Genomic DNA, 25,688 nt, shown 5'->3' with positions numbered 1-25,688 from the left:
CATAATGGTGGGGAGCAGGAGTGTAAACTCAAGAAACCACGCCACTTTTGGATGGAGGGACCAGATGCAGATGTTGAATCAGAGGAGTCATACTCTGTAATTGTTTATCAGGATAGTGATCAGTCGTCAGACACGACAACTGTGGAATCATTCACTGGAGACATGATGGCTTCGGAGGAGGCCCCTTGTAGTTCATCCTTACTTGTACCAGTGAGTGAACCTGAATCGGCCATTGTCACTGTCATACCGAGTGTAGTTGGGGTACCTCAAGGGGTTTACACTAGGCTAGGCCAGTTAACAGGCTCATTCAGACGATGGCTGTACAAAGAGTCAGGGCTCTGCTATCATCTTAAAAGATGACACAATTTTCTTTTGTTTTCTTTTGAGTAATTCTTTTTATTTATAATTTTTTTTCTTTTCTTTCATTGATTTTGCTGTTTGATTTTCTTTGAGTCATACTGGTAGTTACGGTTGTCTATTGCATTAGACATGATTTGGTAATTTTGGTGTATTCCATGGTATAAATATGTACATGGCATGTTTTTGTTCTATGGTTAGATGAGGGATTAGCTACCCTTTATTTTTCCTGATCCTTCATCGGATAGCTTTTGAGCTGGTCAACCTATTTTCTAGGTTTGGAATTAAGGGGATACACCGAGTTACATGTGACGCGTTGACTCATTGTAATTTTTTTATTTTCTATTTCTTTGGTTTATACTTACGCTGTTGAGTTGATTGAAGGGAACACTGTCCATGATCTGGCATAAAACAGTAGGGGTGAATGTAGCAGAGTGAAGTTGTTATGCTAGAATCATGGACAGAAACTGTTATCTTTCATCTTAAATAAGTAGGCCAAGACGGAAACACTCTTATTTTGAAGGAACAAAGTGGACCGAGCTCACTCTAGTGTTTTGGAGGGGTGCCTTGGTTACTAGTTTATATTAATTTCCTCATATTGAGTTATTGATTCTCCAAACGAAATCCTTTTTGGTCTTTTATAATGGGTTTAGAGAGGATAGGTCATCTTTCCAGTTGAGTATTTGTTGTATTGTAAATACTTTCAACCAATGTACATAATGGTTTAGCCGGTTCGCCGGCAAGAGAGACGTCAGCGGAAGTGATCGCTCTCTTTGAGTTCTAACGTGAAAGAGCACAGAGGTACGAACTTTCGGTTACCTAATATCTGGTTTAATTGCTATGTATAACTTGTAAAATTGATTTATGTTTTGGTTTTGGCACTGAAATTGTCCGGTGTGTGATGACATTAATTCGCCCTGTGTAAAACAGCCATAGTACCGTTGTGGGCTAACTCGTATTCTGTTTGGCAATCACAGGTGGACTACACGGTGATGATGGTAGCTCACGCCATGCTTTGTATGTGCTGTTTTGGTTTGATAACAGGTATGAACCGTTGTTTTTGTATTTCGGTTTAATTAATGCTTACACACTGTCTTTCATTTCATATTATTTCATATGTTTTTGCTGAAGTTGACTTGTACTGAGTTACATGTATTTGATAGTAGCTAACAATTGCTGTAACTATGGATGGTGCACTGTTTTGAGTGTGCGCGAGCTCTCTTTGAGTTCTAACGTGAAAGAGCACAGAGGTGGACTACACGGTGATGATGGTAGCTCACGCCATGTTTTGTATGTGCTGTTTTGGTTTGATAACAGGAGATCACCAATAAAACAACCATCAATTGAGTACCGTTGTCGGAGTCTACTTCCATCTCACACCAGACACAACGCAGATTGGATCACGCTACATAGACAAGAGACACACAAACCTAACTTAGTGTATTTCTGTAGACAAGAGACACACAAACCTAACTTAGTGTATTTCTGTAGACAAGAGACACACAAACCTAACTTTGTGTATTTCTGTAGAGACAAGAGAGACACACAAACCTAACTTAGTGTATTTCTGTAGAGACAAGAGGCACACAAACCTAACTTAGTGTATTTATGTAGAGACAAGAGGCACACAAACCTAACTTAATGTATTTCTGTAGAGACAAGAGACACACAAACCTAACTTAGTGTATTTCTGTAGAGACAAGAGCCACACAAACCTAACTTAGTGTATTTCTGTAGAGACAAGAGGCACACAAACCTAACTTAGTGTATTTCTGTAGAGACAAGATACACACACACCTAACTTAGTGTATTTCTGTAGACAAGAGACACACAAACCTAACTTAGTATTTCTGTAGAGACAAGAGGCACACAATTGTGAAACAATAGCTAACACAAATCTTTTAATGCATCTTATAACAAGGAAACAACAAGATACACTTCAGAGAAAAAGGGGAAACAGGATAACAAATACAACAGACAAAAAACAAATACAACCTGTCGACTCACAAATCCCCCAAACAGAAGCCACGCTCTCTCACCAGATGCAGCCCTGTGGACAGAACCAGATAGGAAGGAAGGAAGGAGAAAGGAACAGGGCATCAAGTCCTTTAGGATGAATAAATTACATTGTCATCTTTACCTGCCAGAGTTCTTAGAACCTGGGGTCCATTACACTGGTAGAGGGGAGCTCAACACTTCCAGGCAAGGCTGGCTGGTTGGCTAGCAGGCTGGGTGGGTGGCTGGTTGGGTGACCGTGTGGGTGGTTGGGTGGCCATGTGTCTGGGTGGCTGTGTGGCTGGCAGGCTGGGTGTCTGTGTGGCTGGCTGGGTGGGTGTCTGGCTGGGTGTCTGGCTGGGTGTCTGGGTGGCTGTGTGGCTGGCAGGCTGGGTGGGTGGTTGGCTGGGTGTGTGGCTGGCAGGCTGGGTGGGTAGTTGGCTGGCTGGGTGGCGTCTATACTTTCCGTAGCCGCATTTCTGTAGGACGCTCTCTGATTGGCCACTGACTGACGCTCTCTGATTGGCCACTGACATGTTTGCCCAATCGCGTGACGAGCTGTGTCTTTGCCCATTTCCGCGTCGAACAGCCTGCAAACTACCTGGCGTTCTATCGCCATGCTCTAAGACAAACTCTAACCTTAACCAACTTCGAAAGAGTGCCTAAGCTTAACCGTCGAAAGAACTTGCCGTCACGCTCTAAGACAAACTCGAACCTTAACCTACTTCGAAAGAGTGCCTAAGCCTAACCAGTGTAGAAACTGACGTCGGCCAATCAGAGAGCGTCCTGCAGAAATGCGGCTACGGAAAGTATAGACGCGGCCGGGTGGCTGGCAGGCTGGGTGGGTGGTTGGCTGGCTGGGTGTCTGGCAGGCTGGGTTGGCGAGAGGGATTGATGCCTCTCTAAGCATGGATGAGGAAGAGAGGGGGGCACTAGAGAAGAGGGACCCAAGGGGAGTAATGGAGATGGCTGTGGGAGCTTAATACCACCAAATTAAGAGGTGGAAAATCAATAGAGAAATATCATTTGGCTCCCTGCCAAATAATCCTTCCGTCTCTCTCCATTTAAGGAGGGGGTAAAGGGCGGGTGTTCCGAGTGACGAAGTTCCCCGTCGTCATGTCAGAGAATCTCCCCCTGTTGGTAAATCCCACCAGGGACCTGGGTCCACCATGCAGCCTGTGTGGGAGGGGCTCACCGGGGACCTGGGTCCACCATGCAGCCTGTGTGGGAGGGGCTCACCGGGGACCTGGGTCCACCATGCAGCCAGCGGTGGGAGGGGCTCACCGGGGACCTGGGTCCACCATGCAGCCAGCGGTGGGAGGGGCTCACCGGGGACCTGGGTCCACCATGCAGCCAGCGGTGGGAGGGGCTCACCGGGGACCTGGGTCCACCATGCAGCCTGCGTGGGAGGGGCTCACCGGGGACCTGGGTCCACCATGCAGCCAGCGGTGGGAGGGGCTCACCGGGGACCTGGGTCCACCATGCAGCCAGCGGTGGGAGGGGCTCACCGGGGACCTGGGTCCACCATGCAGCCTGTGTGGGAGGGGCTCACCGGGGACCTGGGTCCACCATGCAGCCTGCGTGGGAGGGGCTCACCGGGGACCTGGGTCCACCATGCAGCCAGCGTGGGAGGGGCTCACCGGAGACCTGGGTCCACCATGCAGCCTGCGTGGGAGGGGCTCACCGGGGACCTGGGTCCACCATGCAGCCAGCGGTGGGAGGGGCTCACCGGGGACCTGGGTCCACCATGCAGCCTGTGTGGGAGGGGCTCACAGGGACCTGGGTCCACCATGCAGCCAGCGGTGGGAGGGGCTCACCGGGGACCTGGGTCCACCATGCAGCCAGCGGTGGGAGGGGCTCACCGGGGACCTGGGTCCACCATGCAGCCTGCGTGGGAGGGGCTCACCGGGGACCTGGGTCCACCATGCAGCCAGCGGTGGGAGGGGCTCACAGGGACCTGGGTCCACCATGCAGCCAGCGGTGGGAGGGGCTCACCGGGGACCTGGGTCCACCATGCAGCCAGCGGTGGGAGGGGCTCACCGGGGACCTGGGTCCACCATGCAGCCTGCGTGGGAGGGGCTCACCGGGGACCTGGGTCCACCATGCAGCCAGCGGTGGGAGGGGCTCACCGGGGACCTGGGTCCACCATGCAGCCAGCGGTGGGAGGGGCTCACCGCGGACCTGGGTCCACCATGCAGCCTGTGTGGGAGGGGCTCACAGGGACCTGGGTCCACCATGCAGCCAGCGGTGGGAGGGGCTCACCGGGGACCTGGGTCCACCATGCAGCCTGCGTGGGAGGGGCTCACAGGGACCTGGGTCCACCATGCAGCCAGCGGTGGGAGGGGCTCACCGGGGACCTGGGTCCACCATGCAGCCAGCGGTGGGAGGGGCTCACCAGCCGCCATTCTGCCTCACGGCTCAGTAAGGCCAGTAAAATAATTGACCATTAAAGCTTCAAAATATCAAAATACGTTCTCAGTTTCTCTCCACCTCAATTGAGTTTGTTTGCCAACCTCTTCCTCGCTCTCCCCGCTGTGACAACGTGAGAGTCGTGATGATGTCATAGATGATTATAGATCGTATCAACCAACCAGCTGCTCACGCATTCTGCCCTCTGATCCAAACACCATCTGATACAAACATAACAGCAGTCTATATAATATATATATTTTTTTTAAACTGTGATATGCAGTAGGAAGTATAACCGGAGCTGAAGTTGGTCTGTTTTGATCTATATGGTAGTGACATTTACGTCAAAAGCTGAATGTGGGACAAAATGGCCGCCGTGTGAATATGGTCAATGACAAAAGCGAAATAGGATCAACCTTAAAGAAACAGGCCAACATTAAGGGAAATGTGCTTACTGTCTTCTTCAGAGTCAGACAAGAAGATATATACCAGTTTCCTCTCTGTGCGTTCAGTAGAAAGCTATCCGGCTGCAAACTAGCCTAGCTTAGCACAAATTAATGGAAGCAGACACGGACCAGCTAGCCGAGCTGTTGGCCAGAAACACCTCTCCCAGTGTTTTAAGCTAGGCTAGTGGTCCGTATTCGTTTCCATTCATTTGCGCTAAGCTAGGCTAGCTTGCAGCCGGATAGCACAGATAGTGGGGCAGATTAAGTCAATATTCCATAAGAATCTTTCACTTGGTGGTACAAGCACCACATTTGGCACAAATTATGTCCATGATGTACTTTCTAAGAAAAGTACGTTATCCAGCTGAAAATCCAAGATGGCCGCCAGTTTTCAAGATGGCCGCCTCGTCAAATGCAGAACAAAATTGTTTTCGAAGTAGAACTTGAATGAACCGAAATGTGTTAATGATCCAAACATCAAAAACGAATGTATTCTGACTGGAAGAACTCAATGGTGTCAATTGAATTCCAATATTACGTGACTAAAAATTTGCATTTTCGGAAGCTGTCTGATCACAGATATTGCATTAAGTTGAAGAGCAACATCCATGATCATTCATTGAAATGCTGTGGTCAAGCTCTATTGGTTTGTCAAATCACAACCAGGGCACACTGGTGACATCACTGCTGTGAGACTCTGGATGGGGTGGCAGTGTCGGCTTGTAGTGTACTAGCTGTAGTTTACTAACTGTTGTAGTGGTGTACTCACTGTAGTTGTAGTATATTTTAGTGCTATCTAATAAGCCCCTGTATATATCTCAACTAGAAGTTGAGTTAGTTGTAATATTGTAGTTAGATAGCCGCACCTGAATTGACAGGATGTGCCAGCGCGGGAGAGCCGAGCCAAGGGTAACAGGGCTTCAGTTACCTGGATGGTGTACAGATCAGATGGGACTTAAATGGCGCTGGATGAACGATCGGGATAGGTGTAGGGCACCAGATGCTTGAACCTAGTTGCATCCCATATTTCAATGTGCTTTTATGTTTTGTACGGTTGGGTGGTAAAAGATTCAGGTTCCTTTATTGTCATGTCATTCAGTACCTTACAGCAAGGAAAGAATGAAATTATATTTGTTGTGGTAGGATAGCCCTCGGCCTTTAACCATATAACACAAGATGTCTGCCAATAATCCATTACGTTGCGCTACTAAAACTGACTGGAGGAAGTGTTGCCTCTGTCAGACAGATACGAAAGAGTTGAAGTCTCCCCCTCCCCGTTGTAGTTCTGACGGCTATTCCATGGTCGCCAAAAACATACCACAATTTAAGGCAATCAACCTGTTGCCCATCAGGTTAGACCAATCCAGATTGGATGATGGAGGTGGCATTGGGGATACATTGAGGCAAAACAGTGCAAAGTCTCACCAAAATTGTTGCCAAATGTTTAGCAACTGCAAACTCGAGTATGCCACTAAAAGAGTAGTTGAAACTCCAAAAAGGGGGTTGATCCTTCAACCCAGGCCAACAGGTTCCTTAGCAAGAGCATGGCTCGACCCGTGCCTGGAGGACCGTGAACTACACAGGAGCGCTTAGAGGGGCTGACTGCTGAAAACAGTACCCCAACAGGGGGGGGGGGGGGGGGGGGGGTCTGGCACGCCGTGTACAATGTCATAGTCTATGGGCCGAGCAAATGAAGGTGCATGTAGCGAAAGCTTTCAGTGTTACAACAAGTAACAATGAGAATATCTACAAGAAGAATCCACTTGACACACTAAAGGAAGGATCGACTGGACTATCGTGAGTGTTTACAACAGAAATGGCTTGGGTTATTGGAAATATTGGACCATTTGATGACAATGTGGAGCAATGGAACTGTTATACTGAGCCAGAGCTACATTGGATTTGTTGAGAAACCTGCTTCTGCAGCAGTCTGTGTGTGAGAAACCAGTCAGCAGCATTGTGAATTTAGAGATTCACTAAAAGACACATTGAGAGACAGGCTTGTGTGTGGATTAAGAAATGAAGGTGCACAGAAGAAACTACTGACAGAGAGTGATTTGACACTGGAAAGAGCTGTCAATATCAGTGTAACAATGGAAATGGCATCAAAGGAAGCCCAGCAGTTACATGCAACGACGAGTAGAGTGCACAAGGTCCATGACGGGCAAAGCGGCCAGGGTCTGTGTTTTCGTTGTGGAAAAACAGGACATCTTGAACCAACATGTTAAACATGTTAAAAAAAGGCCACATAGAAATAAGTGCGTGTAGAAATAAGAAGGGCACAGACAATTGCGATAAGTCTGGTTTTAAAAGAAACACTGGACATTACAAAAAGAAGAGACATGTTCATGCTGTTGAACAAGGAGATAGAACAGCTAGTGACTCCTCAGATGAAGAGGAGAGGATAAATCTCCTCCTCTGGTCATTATTTGGGTAGAACACACATATTTTGAATGCCTTCGGGAGACTTTTTTTTTTATAGCCATTTTAATCTAGATCCATCTAGATTAACTCCAGGATTGCAGATAGATTCATCTAGATTAAATTTTTTTTTATCTATGCCCACCTCTAATCATAATATTCATTAATTTAGATTTTCTAAATGCAGAATTGGATTTATCATACTCAAAAACATATATGTCGATGTATAGGCCATCAAAATAGGATTATTCAATCAAAATACAGTTCAAACACTTTAAAACCACTTCGAATGGCGGCCATCTTGAAAAGTGGTGGCCATTTTGTTTTTTCAAGTGGATAACGTACTTTTCTGAGAGAGTAGGTTCCGCAGCACTTGTGTGCCAAATTTGGTGCTTGTAGCACCAAGTGAAAGATTGTTTCAGCAATCTGCTCCACTAATAGTGCTTTTAAACCGGCCGGGCCCCGGTTCAAGCTCCAGCTCCGTTCTCAACCCTCTGAACTCTGGTGCCCTCTGGTGAACCGGCCCGCATTTACACCCATTTAAGCAGAACCAACATTCCACCGTCTCCGTCATCAACGGGGGCGTTACTCAGCGCGAGAGCGCACACACACGCTGTATACGTTTGAAATGAATCGTTCCAGCAAAGTATACTTCTATTATTCGAATGACTTGTTTTAATGGGTATCATGTAGTAAGTCCTACTGTAGAACATGACATAATAGCATGATATCTGATTTATTAATGCCAAATAATGGACGACGACCACAATTGGCACTTGAAAAGTGTAAATGATGGATTAGTCAGTAGTAATTCATGATGGCCCGTTTAGCTCAGCTGGTTAGTCCGCTGCCTGTGGAAAGGTCCCGAGTTCGAATCTCTTGCTTATTTTTCTTTTTCTTGTAACGTTAAATAATTTATCCACTCTGGTGTCCCAAAAAGGACAATAACACCACCTTATGCATACTGCACCTTATGTGAATACTGTGATACTGTGAATACTCTATATTTCAGTTGGTTAGATAGTCAGTTATATTGACTTATTTGTTTACACTGCTTGTGTTGTTTTTACTACCTGTACCCCCCCACCCATCCCCCATGCTGCTATGATGCCTACATTTCCCCAAGGGGATCAATAAAGGAATATCTTATCTTATCAACCAGAGTGGATAAATTAATTAACGTTACAGAAAAAAAAAAAGTAAGCAAGAGATTCAAACTCGGGACCTTTCGCTGCACAGGCAGCGGACTAACCAGCTGAGCTAAACAGCCCGGCATGAATTACTACTGACTAATCCATCATTTATACTTTTCAAGTGCCAATTGCGGTCGTCGTCCATTATTTGGCATTAATAAATCAGATATCATGGTGTGTGTGCGCTCTCGCGCTGACTCGTTAAGCCTTTCCCTACGCATATTCATTTCTGGAGCATTTCTTTATCCACTCTGGTTGGATGGTGTATTGTACTCGCAAATCGCTTCCTGTTGAATGAATCGGTTGAGTGCAATGCCGACTCTCTACTTTCACGTTTGTTCCTTTAACTGTCTGTCCGCCAACACTGAAGCGCTTTGACTGACTTGACTACAGTATTTTTGGTGGTCGGCAGGCGGTGCCCGTCCCGGTCTCTTAGAGGTATATCTCTCTCTCCTGTCGCCTGGCCCGGTCTCTCAGAGGTATCTCTCTCTCCTGTAGCCCATCCCGGTCTCTCAGAGGTATATCTCTCTCTCCTGTCGTCCGTCCCGGTCTCTCAGAGGTATATCTCTCTCCTGTAGCCCATCCCGGTCTCTCAGAGGTATCTCTCTCTCCTGTAGCCCATCCCGGTCTCTCAGAGGTATCTCTCTCTCCTGTAGCCCATCCCGGTCTCTCAGAGGTATCTCTCTCTCCTGTCGCCTGTCCCGGGCTCTCAGAGATATCTCTCTCTCCTGTCGCCTGTCCCGGTCTCTCAGAGATATCTGGGCTCTCCTGGAGCGGAAGCGGATCTCAGACAGCTTGGAGTTGATGCCGGTGCCGATGACACCCTTCCGGGCCAGCGGGAAGCGAGCCAGCGTGGCATCTGCCAGGGGAGGAGGGGGGGCGTCAGTCAGCGTAGCAAAACAATGTAGGAGAGGATGTAAACAGAGCGGGAAGGATGGAGGGAGGATGGATGAAGGAGGGATAGATTGAGAGAAAGAAAGGGAGGGAGGGGGGAAGAAAGGAATGGATGGATGGCAGGGAGAGGATGAGTGGTAGGGAGGGAGGGAGAGAGGGACAGATGGACAGGAGGGAGAGAGAGATGGAAGGGGTTTGGAGTGAGAGATGGAGAGTGGTAGAGGGGCAGACAGATTGGAAGGAGGGAGAGGGAGGGAGAGAGCGAGGGAGGGAGAGAGAGGGAGGGAGATAGGAGTGGATGGGGGGAATGGAAGGAGGGAGAGAGAGAGGAGTGGATGGGGGAACAGAGGGATGGCAGCAGAGCAGTGACAAGGAGGGACACAGCCGTTCCTCAGCACTGCCAGAGCTGTCAGCCCATTAAAAACAAAATTATGATGAATGAAGGGAGACCAGTGGATCGGAAACAGGCCTGGCCCCCGACTGAGACACGCACACGCACACACACACACACACACACACACACACACACACACACACACACACACACACAGACACACAGACAGACAGAACAGGATTCAGTCACACACGCATGCAAAACGGGACTCACACACGGACACACTCATTGGCCCACATAGACACAGGCACACAGACAAAGAGAGACAGACACAAAGCACTTAATACTTTTGATTGAATTGTGGTGAAACTTTGGTTTTAAGTGTAACCTAATAAATGTACATTTTACATGATGGATACAAATAAAAACCTGGTGCACCTGTACTGTATTAAATATGAAATTGTATTAAAGTGACACATGATTGATGATTATAATCATCTATCATCCAAATTGATAATTAATACAATTGCAAAACAGAATGAAACCAGAGGGTGTGGATCAAAAGGATTTATTCATGTATCGTTTAGAAACACAGGAATAAATATATGACGTAGGTTGAGCTCCGTTCACTTTCAATTCAATCGGTTGAGGAAATGGGTTTTCATAAAATGTAACATCTTTCGAGTTTGAGTCCCTGTGATCATAAATCACAAAATCTAAAAAAAGTGTAACTGAGGGGTACAATTCCCTGACTGTATTGATAAGTATGGTATCATTAAACCACTACCGCTTTATGTACTTTAACTACTGGCCACACAGTACATGATATAGATATGATGAACACTTTCCCACCATGAAACCAAGTCCACACAAATGTATAAGTCGAATATTTAATATATAGCAAAGGGTATATACAACGTTCACTTAATGACATTTATGATTTGAATGCACTTGTAAGGCAAATGAGTATTCGTAGGCAAATCAACATTGAATGTCCAATCTCTGGTTACGCAGGAAGCAAGTATACAACCTGGTTCTTTAGGGAACTATAGCGATGGTACTTAATGATTATAGCTGGATATACTAAAGGGGGGTCCTGCTGGTTGTAAGTCAGTAGGGGGGGGGGTTAGGAGAGCCGCCGGCGATATCCCATCTGGCCAACGATTTCTTGGGAGAATTCAGAGTGCTGAACACGGTGCCCACAGAACCTTGGTCCACAGATGAATACAGTTGGGCCCTCTTGTAGACGGTAGCTGCCGGTCCACAACGAAGAGACGTGAGGCGACCTCACTCGGGGTAGAGCGCCGTCTCACCTGGACTCCTCTCGGGGGGTAGTTCCAACACTCACCAGTGTTGGCTGTTATCCATGGCATAAATCAAAGCACCCAAAGCAAGTAGATAATCCAAGCCGTGTAGGGCTCGCCGTCGTCCGGGTAAGGTAATCCAATGTGCAGGTCCACTCGTCCTAGCCCAGAACTCCTCGGATGAAAGCACCACACGTGGTCTGCCCAGCCTGGTTAAGACTCTAGATAACGCGAGGAAACGATGGGGGTACTACTCACTGTATAACTCTAACCGAACGATGCACCATACATAATAGACTATTATTAACTTAATAGAAATACGTCCCACTCGACGGTATAGTGCCAAACTATGACAATTCAACTATTAATCCACACGATGTCTCAATGCCATTCTGAGGCCAAGTTGACCATACTGCACCACACGTGTATCGTGGGTGAGGCTTAACGTCTTGCCACTAGGTTGGAGGGTAAAGAACTAAGGGCTAAGGGACTAAAAGAAAGTTCTACTTTACTTGCGCCATATATATATGCGCTGTGAACAAATAGTACCATTCGTATTTCGCCAGACGTATTCCTACGCGGAACCGGGCTAGTAACGACATGTTCGTCGGCACGATTGAACTTGAACCAAGGGGCTTGGCTGCTGGCGCCAAGTTCTTGTCCAATGAGAGAATGAAACTATTATGGGCTGTTAGTAGACTAAAGGGATATTCAGTGTATATGTACAAGGAATATACAAGGGATATCAAACGATATACAAATACTATTAAATATATATCCATAAATAAATATATATATTCGGTTTAATCTGATCCTTCACAACAGCCGCCCCCTAATTAGTCCCACCTAATTAGCTAAGCAGAGACAGATTAACCGCACTGTCTACCACTCAAGGTCCGCTGTAAGGGTCAGTCAACTCACAAAGTCGTGGGGTCATGGTCGTCATCGATAGTGTCTGGGAGTCTGGGCAGTTCTATTAGCCTCGCCACGGGTCGTGTGTAAGTTCGCCCTTGGACGAGCACCTCAGCTGCTCGGACCTTGCCATCGGCACCGGTGATCACTTTGCTTACGCGGCCAGCCGGCCACATAGCTCTGGGTAGTGACTGGTCGATAATCATGACGACTGTTCCTTCTGTCAAATTGTCTCTCTCTTTTACCCACTTCTGGCGGGTCTGTAGAGACGGTAGGTAGTGGAGTAGAAAGCTGTTCCAAAACTTGTCAGCTAGTACTTGACTGTACCTCCACATTCTTCGGCCGTTCGCTTCTTCAGGCCTGTACATTGTCTGGGGTAGCGCGGGGTCCAGCCGCACCATCAAGAGTGTGTTGGGGGTGACTGGGTCGACATCTGCTATATCACTGGAGACGTAGCCGAGGGGCTTGGAGTTCAATACTCCCTCGATCTCCGTGAGGACTGTCATTAGGACTTCTTCCGCTACAGTCTGGGCCCCAAGCACGGCGTACAGGGCTGTCTTTATAGAACGTACTTCTCGTTCCCAGGTTCCACCGAAGTGGGGTGCGTTCGGGGGATTAAACTGGAAGTCAATCTGGGATGGAGCGAGGTGGGTCTTAAGTTCTGGGCCCATAGCTTGGAAGCTCTCTCTCAGCTCTCTTTCTCCGCCTTTGAAGTTTGTCCCGTGATCAGACAACAACGTAGAACGGTTTTCCTTTCCGTGATGTGAATCTTCGGAAGGCCATAAGGAATGAGTCTGTGCTCATGGTTGGAAGGAGTTCGATATGTATCGCTCTGGTGGTCATGCATTTGAATACAATACCCCACCGCTTCTCGGTTCCTCTTCCTTTCTTTATATACAACGGGCCAAAACAGTCCATGCCTGTGGAGTGGAATGGCTTGTCGCCGAGTCGGAGGCGACAGGGAGGTAGGTCAGCCATCCGGGGTATGCTGGGCTGCGCGCGCCACTTTCGGCAGTCTAGACAGGTTCGCTGGAAGCGTTGCACTGCTTCTCTTCCTTGAAGTATCCAATAGCGATGTCTGATCTCCGCGAAGACTCTCTCTGCTCCTGCGTGATGCACATCCTCGTCGTATTTCTTTATGATCAGCTCTGTGACCTTGTGTCGGCTGTTCAAGACTATCGGGTACTTAACGTCATCCGGTAGATTGGGGGCCCTCCGCAGACGACCACCCACTCTGATGAGATTATGGGCGTCGCTCTCGGGTGCCAGGTGGAGCAATCTGCTGTCTGACGGGCTTTCCTCCCTGTAGACAGTCTAGCTCGTCGGGGAACGGGTCTCTCTGGGCTCGTTGTAGTAGAAGAAGTTCTGCTTCTTCGTAGTCAGCTGCTGAAATGTCGGCAGTGGGCTGAATCTCTGGGTGGTGCCACAGGAATGTCTTTAGCTGCGCACTCTGTAGGGTAATGCAATCATCTATGTTGGGGTCTGTGGAGGCGACTGTGCTCAGTCCACAGAACATAGGTTTCTTGTTCTCAGCCTCCTCTTTACTCACTTCCCGTGGGGTGGGCGTAGGCCACTCACCTTCCGGGAGCTTGAGGAACTCTGGTCCGTCACTGTAGATGTTGTGACGGGTGAGGTCATCTAGGGACATTCCCCGGGTGATGACGTCAGCTGGGTTGTGTTTGGTATCCACATACTTACAGCCAGCTCGCTGCTTCTGTTAACTCTTGAATCTCTGTGACTCTGACTCCCACGAAGACCTTGTATCTGCATGAATCAGACTTGATCCATGTGAATACTGTCGTGGAATCTGACCACAAGATTGTTCTGTGCACCGGAATGGTGAGTTCACGTTGGATTAACATGGCTAGATGCGCTCCTGCTAGGGCTGCGCAGAGCTCTAGACGCGGGATAGATTGTTGCTTTCGTGGGGCTATTCTTGAGCGAGCCAGGATGAAGGCGGTGTGTATCTCTCCTCCCTTCTCTTGGGCACGCAAGTAGGCCACTGATCCATAGGCTACTTCGGAGGCGTCGCTGAAGACGTGTAGATCCATCTTGCATGTCTCTGGCCTCACTGTGGGTGGGAAGTAGCTGCGGCGTATATTGACGCCTGGGAGTGAGCGGAGTTCCGTCTCCCACTCTCTCCATGTGGAGGCAAGGGGTGCGGGTATTGGGTCGTCCCAGCCCTGGTCCTTGTCCCATAGTGCTCGTACAATCATCTTTGCCCTGGTGGTGTAAGGTAGAATACATCCCAACGGGTCATATTGTCTGGCGAGTGTTCTGTACACACTCCGTCTGGTGGTCGGTATCGCCGTCGACCTTCCCTGCTCCGTGGTCAGGGGTTTGTGTCTATAGTGGAGCGAGTCTGTTTTGAAGCGCCAGACTAGTCCTAGTGTCATTTCTTGGGCTTCTCCTGGGATTGTCGCCATCCAGGTCTCGCTGCTGGCAGCCTTGTCCGCTGGGGAGAGGCTGCGCAATACGTGCGGGTCGCTGCTGGCCCACTGCCTGAGATCAAAGCCGCCTTTGATCAGAGAGGCGCGTAGCTTGAGTAGGAGAGCCTCGGCTTCTTCTTGAGTCGAAACGCTTTGTAAACAGTTGTCCACGTAGAAACTGTTCTTCACACTGTGTCGGACCTCTTCATCTGCTGCTGGGTCCTCTGCGACGTGTTTCTGTAGTGCAAATGTAGCACAGCACGGGCTGCATGTAGTTCCGAAAGGGAGGACTTCCCATTGATAGATGGCGGGGTGCTCATCTCCGATCCTCTCTCTCCATAGGAACCGCAGCAGGGGCTTGTCCTCCTCCACTAGTCTCACCTGCAGGAACATCCCTTTGATATCCCCGCTGATAGCCACCTTGTCCTGGCGGAAGCGTAGTAGCACGCCTAGTAGAGAGGGGCCGAGTGTGGGGCCGGGCAAGAGCTCTTTATTCAGATTTTGGGATCCGATCTGGTAGCTGCAGTTAAACACAATGCGATCCTTGCCGTTGTGGTGGACCTTGTGGTGCGGCACGTACCATGATTCGGTCGTCTGATCGGCCTCTTTAATGTCAATCTTTGTCACGTGTCCCGCTGTGATTAGCTTCTCAATCTCAGCGCGGTACACACTTTCTTGAGCGGGGTCTTTGGCTAGGCGCCGCTCTGTGTTCAATAGATACCGCTCCGTAGCGTCTTTCTTTGCGTGAAAGGTGGGCATTGTCTCTAGTGTCCATAGCCTCTCGACATGCTGCAGGAGAGTGGTGTCTTCTTCTGTCACTCTGGAGTGGAGGCAGCTAGTGGCTGCTGTTCGGTTGAGAGATTTAGCGAGGGGGCCTTGTAGTGTCCATCCTAGGCGGGTCTCGACTGCTGCAGGACAGCCTCTGGGTCCTGTATGGACCCGGTCTATCGGGACTATGAGGTCTGCATGGTCGGAGCCTATCAGCAGGGTCGGGGTGGCGCCGTCTATGAGCGGGATAGGTAGTTGACGCAGGTGCACATATTTATCCATCAGTTTGGCGATGGGGTAGGTGTACTGTGATAGTCCTATTTCTTGGCTGGTGAAAGCATTTGTAATCCTATACCGTCGCTCTGGCTGCCCGCTTGCTGCGATAGTGAAGGAGACATTCTCGCCTTTTATCGTCTTTAAATCTCTTCTTATTGTCCGAATCGTCATTTGGTTCTCGCTCCCCCGCAGTCCCAGCTGGGCCGCAGCGGACGCGAGCAGAAGGGTCTTCTCTGACCCGTCATCAAGGACGGCGTAAGTGTCCATGACTTTATCTTGGTAGCTCAATGTTACACGGACTACCTTTAAGAGCACTTGGGCGCCGCTGCTGCTGGCGGGGTCAATGTACATGACACTTGCCTTTGTGCTGCTCGATGGTGCAGGTGCAGGCTTTCTTCTGTTACTGTCATGTAGGACATCTAGGTGGGCTCCGTCACACCGACTGCACCTCTTCTTTAGGCGGCACTCGGCTGCCATGTGACTGCGCGCACATCGGTAACAGCGCCTGTTGGACTTTATCCATTGACTCACTTCTTCTGCATTCATCTTTGTGAACAGGTCACATTGTGACAGCCAGTGTTCCTTCTCGCAGTACGGGCACACCATCTTCCACTTCTCTTTTCTCGAGGGGGTACTGTGGTTCTTACTGCTCGGTACTGATTCTGATTGGTGCATGACAGTCACCGATCTTCTTCCATCGTTTATTCTCCTGGGTCCCTCTCTGGAGCTTGGTGTGCTCCGCACGAACGTATCCAGTCGTAGGCTGCTGACTTCTCTCGCCAGGAAGTCGGCTAGATCGAGGAGGGATGGTTCGGGACCGTTAGGATCACGGTGGTCTCTCTGCCGCCTGAAGCGCTCTTGTCTGGCGGGTGGCAGCTTCTCTAAAATCCTCTCGACGTTAGAGTTGGCGTATAGCTCGTGCATACCCTTTTCTCGTTGCGCTCCCAGCATCCCTACCAGGGACTGCACTTTTATAGACAGGTCGATCGATTGTCTGTTGCTGGGGGTAGGCGGTCAATATGCCTTATCTCTTGGATTACGTAATCCCATATACGTCCATATCTCTGGTCCAGCGCTGCTAGAGCCGCGGTGTATGGGGTCGTAGAGGTGGCATAGGCTAGCGCTATATTGTGCGCTCGGGGTACTTTCAGGTGCTTCAGTAATATTGCATACTTGTGGCGTTCATCAGCGACATCCACCATCATTGTCTCTAAGCACATCCGGAGCTCCGTGTACTGTGCTCGATTCTCATAGGTGAAGTCTGGAAACGTCGGTGTGCCAATGTATGACGCCGTGGATGGCTGATACATCGGCGAGCGTTGGGGGAGAGGCCTCCTAGGCGAGTCTCCTCTTGCGCCTCTCTGTGGGCTGGTACCGGCAGGGTACCATGGCCCGCTGGTCCAGGTGCTATTCCTCGGGGCTGGTCGTGCGTCATGCTCACCCGTGAATAGAGTCGGGGGTCTGTAGCGCAGCGCCGCGGGGGTATAGCCTGGGCTGTACTGGACCTCCTGGTCCGGTGGAGTACTGTGCTGTCGTCGGGCTTGGTTCTCCTCCTCTCCCTCTTCTTCTTCTATCAGGTCCTCTAGATCCTGTAGTCGTTTATTTAGCTTCTCCGCAGTGTATGCCGCTCCTTCCTTGTAGCTGGGTCTCGCTTGGACCGGTCGGGGAAGGGGGTCTGCGGGGGGTATAGGCTTGGTCTGTTGGTCAAGTTCAGGGTCGCTTGCTCGGTTAGGGGATGCTGCCCTTGACTGTTGTCTCGACGAGTTCCTTGAACCCCTGGCGGAGGGAGAGGGTGTTGCCTTGGTGATCAGCTGCTCCATTAGCTGCGCTTGTAGTCTGTCGCGCTCGCCCTGTAGTCTGTCGCGCTCGCCCTGTAGTCTGTCGCGCTCGGTTTCGCGCTGGATGAGAGCGAGGTCGCGCTCTGTTTCTCTTTGGGCACCGGCAGCGGCACGCTGGGTGTCTGCTCGGTCTCTTGCCATATTCTCTTCCGTCTGAAGGCGTCTCATCTCCAGGCGTATGCGCTCTTCTTCGCTCCATTGCTGTGTCTGGAGTCGATCGCGTTCACCCTGAAGTCGATCGCGTTCACCCTGGAGTCGATCACGTTCGGTAGAGGCTGTCAGGCTGACGAGGAACGCCTGTGATAGCATCCTCTCCGCTTCGCTGGGGGAAGACGGTTGTAGAGGTGAGCCGCTCCTGGCTGTACTCGTTGGGGAGTCCTGGAGCTCTATCTCCTCGGCGCTCTCCTCATCTTGTTCCGTGCAGAGTTCTCTCTCTGTAGGGTTGTCTTCCTCCCGGGGCTGGTCGGGGACTACTTCTTCGGTATTGGCGGGGGGTAAAGGCATGTCAGCTCCCTCCTGGTCCCCACCGTGAGCTTGGTCAGTTACATTAGAACCCACTAGGGCCTCTGTGGTCGGGGTAACCTGGTCGTTAAGGTCAGACATAATTTTACTTTCTACTTTTATTGCGTTTACCGTTTGTCGAAGGCTAGGTAGTTGACTGACAGCGTAATCCTCTAAGTACTGAGGTGTCTGTCGTCTGCGCCGCGGGCGTTCTACGTTAGGAGGACCGTTTCGTGGAGTGTTCATCATAGGCCATTTCAATATTAATAACACTATATTAATATTACACTAGTTACCCTCCGGCTCGAAGGACCAATTGTAACTGAGGGGTACAATTCCCTGACTGTATTTATAAGTATGGTATCATTAAACCACTACCGCTTTATGTACTTTAACTACTGGCCACACAGTACATGATATAGATATGATGAACACTTTCCCACCATGAAACCAAGTCCACACAAATGTATAAGTCGAATATTTAATATATAGCAAAGGGTATATACAACGTTCACTTAATGACATTTATGATTTGAATGCACTTGTAAGGCAAATGAGTATTCGTAGGCAAATCAACATTGAATGTCCAATCTCTGGTTACGCAGGAAGCAAGTATACAACCTGGTTCTTTAGGGAACTATAGCGATGGTACTTAATGATTATAGCTGGATATACTAAAGGGGGGTCCTGCTGGTTGTAAGTCAGTAGGGGGGGGGGGGGGTTAGGAGAGCCGCCGGCGATATCCCATCTGGCCAACGATTTCTTGGGAGAATTCAGAGTGCTGAACACGGTGCCCACAGAACCTTGGTCCACAGATGAATACAGTTGGGCCCTCTTGTAGACGGTAGCTGCCCGTCCACAACGAAGAGACGTGAGGCGACCTCACTCGGGGTAGAGCGCCGTCTCACCTGGACTCCTCTCGGGGGGTAGTTCCAACACTCACCAGTGTTGGCTGTTATCCATGGCATAAATCAAAGCACCCAAAGCAAGTAGATAATCCAAGCCGTGTAGGGCTCGCCGTCGTCCGGGTAAGGTAATCCAATGTGCAGGTCCACTCGTCCTAGCCCAGAACTCCTCGGATGAAAGCACCACACGTGGTCTGCCCAGCCTGGTTAAGACTCTAGATAACGCGAGGAAACGATGGGGGTACTACTCACTGTATAACTCTAACCGAACGATGCACCATACATAATAGACTATTATTAACTTAATAGAAATACGTCCCACTCGACGGTATAGTGCCAAACTATGACAATTCAACTATTAATCCACACGATGTCTCAATGCCATTCTGAGGCCAAGTTGACCATACTGCACCACACGTGTATCGTGGGTGAGGCTTAACGTCTTGCCACTAGGTTGGAGGGTAAAGAACTAAGGGCTAAGGGACTAAAAGAAAGTTCTACTTTACTTGCGCCATATATATATGCGCTGTGAACAAATAGTACCATTCGTATTTCGCCAGACGTATTCCTACGCGGAACCGGGCTAGTAACGACATGTTCGTCGGCACGATTGAACTTGAACCAAGGGGCTTGGCTGCTGGCGCCAAGTTCTTGTCCAATGAGAGAATGAAACTATTATGGGCTGTTAGTAGACTAAAGGGATATTCAGTGTATATGTACAAGGAATATACAAGGGATATCAAACGATATACAAATACTATTAAATATATATCCATAAATAAATATATATATTCGGTTTAATCTGATCCTTCACAACAGAAAGGATACTGACTTTGTCTATTTTGTTGCCATCTATTTAATGCTTATTTTATGTACTGTAGATGAGAACTATTTATTGCACTGCACTATTGAATTATTTTACTCTGTTTATTCTATTTGACTCTTTTATCATTATGTGTTGTCAGATTTGTCCTAGCGAGACGACGGGCCGAAACCCCTGTACCGAATAGTGATCGTTTCGGAGTACCTAAACCACACCCAGGCTTGCGGTAACGTACCTACCGGCGACGGATGGGGTATATCCCGTACTGAGGGGTGTGGCCTCCAGGGCTTCCTTTGGTGTCAAAACAGTACATAGGGATTTTCTGTTATGCAATAATAGAGAGTAATTTTCGGGGTAAAAATTACTAGACCATCATGGGTTCGAGTCCCTGTGAACATAAACCAGTCCAAAAGCTAAAGTGGGTTCGAGTCCCTGTGATCATAAATCACAAAAGCTGAAGTTGAAAGGATATTGTGGGTTCGAGTCCCTGTGATCATAAATCACAAAAGCTAAAGCTGAACGGATGTGTATCAGTGATAATCAAACCGTAAAACAAATAGGCCTATTGAGATGAAAAACGATGTGATTTAATGTTCTATGTTTGTGTAGTCTTCCAACGTGGCTGCTTGTAACATAGCAACCATTGTTTTGTACACGGCAATGTAAGAGATGGTGGTCATTTTTATTGTTGCTATATGAGAAACATATTAACAAAACATAATCATTTGGTGTCTTATAAACAGGTCACAGTAGAAAAGTAATACTGTGCTTTTTTTTCCTACTCTGCCATCGCACAGAAGCATTATAGAAAGAGAACTACACTATCATATCAGCGCGACACCTCTATTGCAGCTGTGTGAATGGACTGAATTGAAAGTGAACTTGAGCAAAAGCTTGATCTGAGAACAGAGTTGGATAAGAAAGCATCTAACCTGTTGTTACAGAGTTTTTCCAGTATTTTAGAGAATTGTGAGAGTAAAGGTCTGTAGTTGCTCAAGGACACTTCGACATGCTGCCCGAGAGAAGCGGGAATCGAACTGGGAACCTTCGGATTACCAGACAACTGCTCTACCTCCTGAGCCTCCGTCGCCCACTGTCTACACCTAAAGGTACTATGGAGCTTTGAGATGGGCAACGAAGACGGTACTGATGGTTTCCAGATGTATTCATCATTCGATGTTCCTGTCAGCTTATCACCGGTATTTGTTCATTTTTAAGGCCCTTATTGGTAAGCTACCTCCTTATCCCTTTCACTGCCACACGACAGCCAGTTAACCCTTTCACTGTGACAATACAGAAGGTTAGCCCTTTACTATCACACAACCGACGGCGATGCTCCATTATTAGCATCATTAGCTCCGCGGATGCGGAGATAATGATGCTAATGATGGAGCATCGCCGTCGGTTGTGTGATAGTAAAGGGTTAACCTTCTGTCGTGTGGCAGTGAAAGAGTTATACTACATCGTTATTGGAATTTAGGAACCTATGGAACGCGTTCTAGTGACTGGCTGGTCAGGTTTGCTCAGAACAGTGTATACTGTATACTGACAGCTAAGGCTGTCCCCGAAGGCTGTTTTTGGGATTCAAACTTCGTCAGGGTTTTTCCGAACGAACGTTCAAACCTTCTTTTTTAATAATTTTTATTTTATTTTATTTAAAAATATTTTTTCTTTCAAAATATATATATATATATATATATATATATATATATATATATATATATATATATATATATATATTCTTTTTTATAAATATCCTCAAACTAAATCCTCAATTTGAATAAAGTGATTCATCTGATTAAATGAGTCTCTTTTTTTATTAAATCAACTTTCTTTAACACTATGATCGCCGGGGACGAGTTAAGACGTCATTCCTAGCCATGCTCATTCTGCCGAAGACGCCGTAACTCGTCTTTGATGTCAATATTTCAAAAATCTGTGATCGAAATCATATTTCCCCTCCGGAGCCCTGAGACACACTGCAAAGCTCCACTCAACTCTCTAGCGGTTCAAGAGCGCCATCTGGTGGCCGATCGGCAGATCGCCAACCGGAAATGAGCCTTTGAACCGGAAGTGCTCATCCATATGTGGTATGACACAGTGAACATCGATCGGTGCAAATAACTCGAAAAAACAACATGATTTGGACGTATATACTAGGGCTGCAACGATTAGTCGACATAATCGACGACGTCGATTATAAAAAATCGTCGACGAGAAATTGTTGCGTCGATTAGTCATTAAAAAAAAATATTATTTAATTTTTTTTTCTTTGTGCACTACCTATCTTTGTGAGAGTGGCTTCTCAGGGTTCCAGACAACATCATAACATGATGATCCCATAGCAAATTTTGGACATTGAAAACATTGTTCCCCTGCAGGAGAGGATGATCAGACTAGACACACAATACATTACACACGCACTCCTCTCACTCACACACAGCGATCAGAGTAAGACACACACATACACACTCCTCTCACTCACACACAGCGATCAGAGTAAGACACACACACATACACACTCCTCTCACTCACACACAGCGATCAGAGTAAGACACACACACATTCACACTCCTCTCTCTCACACACAGCAATCAGAGTAAGACACACACACATTCACACTCCTCTCACTCACACACAGCGATCAGAGTAAGACACACACACATACACAAATTACACAGTACACACCTCTCACTCACACAGCGATCAGAGTAAGACACACACACAAATTACACAGTACACACACTCCTCTCACTCACACAGCGATCAGAGTAAGACACACACACATACACACACGGACTCCTCTCACACACAGCAAACAAAAAACCTAGAAGTCTGTCTGATCTGACTCATCCCCCTCTCCCCTTACAGCTGTTCCACGTCACCCTCCTGGTCCTGGACCAAGTTACAGCCCCATCAGCCGCGGTGCTGGGGGCAGATGCTGCTAGTTATTTTTCTTTTTTATTATTATTTTTTAAGTTATTTAAAGTACACTTCCACTTTAATTTGTATTATTTAATTTATTTATCTTGTTATGAGTGATTGCTGTATTGTTCTTCAAATACATTTTCATTTAAAGTGGCTTAAGATCCAAATTCAAATGTTTCATGAGTCATTATTTTAATTTGCTATGGGATCATCATGTTATGATGTTGTTGTTTGGTCCTGACAAGAGTCTCAAAGTCTGGGGTGATGGTAGACAAGCAACTCTGAGGTCATGCTCAATGTCCAATCTGTTCCTCTGCTCTGTCTTCAGCTGGACCAGAGCTGAGAAGCCACTTTCACAAAGATAGGTAGTAAAAAAAAAAAAAAAAAAAAAAAAAATATATCCTTTTTTTTTTTTACATAATTGGTTTTCGATTAGTCGACTAATCGAAAAAATTATCGACAGATTAGTCGACTACCAAATTAGTCATTAGTTGCAGCCCTAGTATATACCATTATACAACCTGGAAATGGATCGGGCATTTCTCCATCCCATAATAGAAAAAATTCTGTTCCACGCTCATCTGCCAGCGGCGCGAGGAAGCCACGGTAAGATTCAGCGTTATATTCTAACGTGTTCCATATAAACTGCTATGATGAACATATGACCCACTCTGGATGAATCATCTAACGCTGCCCACAGAATTATAAACGATCCCCCGCCCATCCGGTCATCATCAGATGACACGTAGTAACTTCTAGAACCACGTCCAGTTGAAATTTTTTATCTCGCGCCGATTGCTATCAAACTGTATTTCATCATCAATATAATGCATTTGGAGCTATAAATCAAGTTCTGGAGAAAGCTGCAGAAAACGATAAAAACATACTTATACTTTAGACCATATTTTAGTATGAATATGTGAATGAAAAAGTTTAACGTTGCTACACCCTGAACAATACATATAGGACATTGAATGGGCCATAATAATGGCAATTTAGCAATAGAATTTAAAAAGTTATAGCCCTGCAAAGAAGGGGAACTTCTCCATAGACAAATAGAGCTGGCGAGGGATGGTAAATTATGAATTTAACCCATGGCGATCAAAGTGTTAATGAATATAACTCAGCAGTTTTTTTTAATACTATAATATTAGTGTAGCCTAATCTTTATCTGCAACTGTGAAGAAAAACCCCATTGGTTTAAACAGAATGAATAGACACATACAAAATATTAAAAATGTAAAATATTTTTTATAAAAAATTTGAATTTTGATTTAGAATTCGAATGTTAACGTAACGAACGAACGTTCGAACATTCGGGCTCAGCCTTACCTCTAGCTCATGGAATGAACTCCAACAGCCCTTAAAGCTTGAGATTCTCCCCTCGGTTGCAGAGTTTAAAACCTTGATCTACAACCTTTGTCAATGAAGTTGTACATGTTTTAATTGATTGTTATCCTTCCTTGTCTTATTGTTATGATTTAATATTCTGTGTGATTCTATATGCCTTCTGTATGTTTTGCTTAACTCTGTATGTACACTCGACGTGACTGTAAATGAGGGAAACCTCATAAAGGTTTAAATAAAGGTTTTAAATTAAATTAAATTAAATTAAATTAAATTAAATTTAATTAAATTAAATTAAATTAAATTAAATTAAATTAAATTAAATTAGGCTGAGCAGTGACATCATGATACCGTGACGTACTGAAGATGGCGTTGATCTTGTGGGGGTCCAGGGCGCTCCGCTGAGGGTGGAAGGCCGGCCTGCGACTCCGCCCTCCTCTCAGGTTGCTGCTCATCAGGGTGTCCATGTCGAACACACCCAGCAGCAGCGTACGGGCCATCGCCGTGGGAGACTGGGCGTGGTTGGCCGCGTGCCAGGAGCGCACGTCACAGAGGACCCCAGAGCCCGGGTACACCTCCGCATGGCTGACCTGCACCGGGGGAGGGAGGGAGGTGGGGAGGGGGGAGGGGGGGGGGGGGAGGTAGGGAGGGAGGAGGGAGGTATGGAGGTAGGGAAGGAGGGAGGTTGGGAGGGAGGGAGGTTGGGAGGGAGATACATAGGGAGGTAGGTATGGAGGTAGGGAAGGAGGGAGGTTGGGAGGGAGGTATGGAGGTAGGGAAGGAGGGAGGTTGGGAGGGAGGGAGGGAGGGAGGGAGGGAGATACATAGGGAGGTAGGTAGGGAGGGAGGGAGGCAGGGAAGGAGGGAGATAGGGAAGGAGGGAGGGAGGTAGGGAGGGGGGGTAGGGAAGGAGGAGGGATGTAGGGAGGGAGGGACATAGGGAGGAAGGGAGGTAGGAAGTTAGGGAGGGAGGGACATAGGGAGGTAGGGAGGAAGGAAGTTAGGGAGGGAGGGACATAGGGAGGTAGGGAGGAAGGAAGGTAGGTAGGAGCAGGGGCGTTGTTTTTAGGGTTAGAAAACATTGGGGGCTTCAGCCTGTTTTTTTTAACACAGTGTAACTGAGGGGTACAATTCCCTGACTGTATTACTAGATATGATACTTACTACCACTACCTTTGTACTTAATATTCGGCCACCCAGTACACGGCATAAATATATTATCATGAACACTCTCACGTAGATGAAACGGATCCAACACAAATGTACGAATTAGAAACAGGTCTTTATTTCCTACACAGCGATGGTGTGTAGAATAAGCACTTAATCACTTAATTACATTTATGAATTGAAATAGTATGCACTTTTATGGCAAGGAGTATTCGTCGGTATATCAATAGATAATGTCCAATCTCTGAAGGCGCAGGTGGTAAATATACGACCTGGAATAGTTAAGGAATAACAGCAATGATACTTTAATGATTATAGGCTGGATACACTAGAGGGGGTTAATCCGGTCGCTTGTAAGCCGACAGGAGTAGGAGGGGGGGGGGGGTAGAATCCAGCTGCCTCGTCCGGCCAAGGGTATCCCAGGTGAACCCACTGTAGTGC

General features: G+C 47.5%; 1 protein-coding gene across 1 annotated transcript in view; it reads right to left on the bottom strand.

Annotated features, from left to right (window-relative positions):
• Positions 1 to 9,333: 9,333 nt before the first annotated feature.
• Positions 9,334 to 25,688, bottom strand: part of LOC311234644 (uncharacterized protein) — a gene marked incomplete at its 3' end in the record, with an annotated part of 92,219 nt that continues 75,864 nt past the window's right edge. Inside the window, exons 5-6 of the mRNA XM_084321891.1 lie at positions 24,442 to 24,670; positions 9,334 to 9,680 (exon numbers count right to left, since the gene is read on the bottom strand). Of these exons, the coding sequence (XP_084178017.1) occupies positions 9,334 to 9,680; positions 24,442 to 24,670 (576 nt within the window). The remainder of the gene's footprint in view (positions 9,681 to 24,441; positions 24,671 to 25,688) is intronic.

The sequence above is a fragment of the Notolepis coatsorum genome (genome assembly GCF_963971535.1).
Source record: "Notolepis coatsorum genome assembly, chromosome: 9".
NCBI lineage: Eukaryota > Metazoa > Chordata > Actinopteri > Aulopiformes > Paralepididae > Notolepis > Notolepis coatsorum.
Note: the sequence above shows the minus strand (reverse complement) of the source record. Positions and strands in the feature narration are given on the sequence as shown.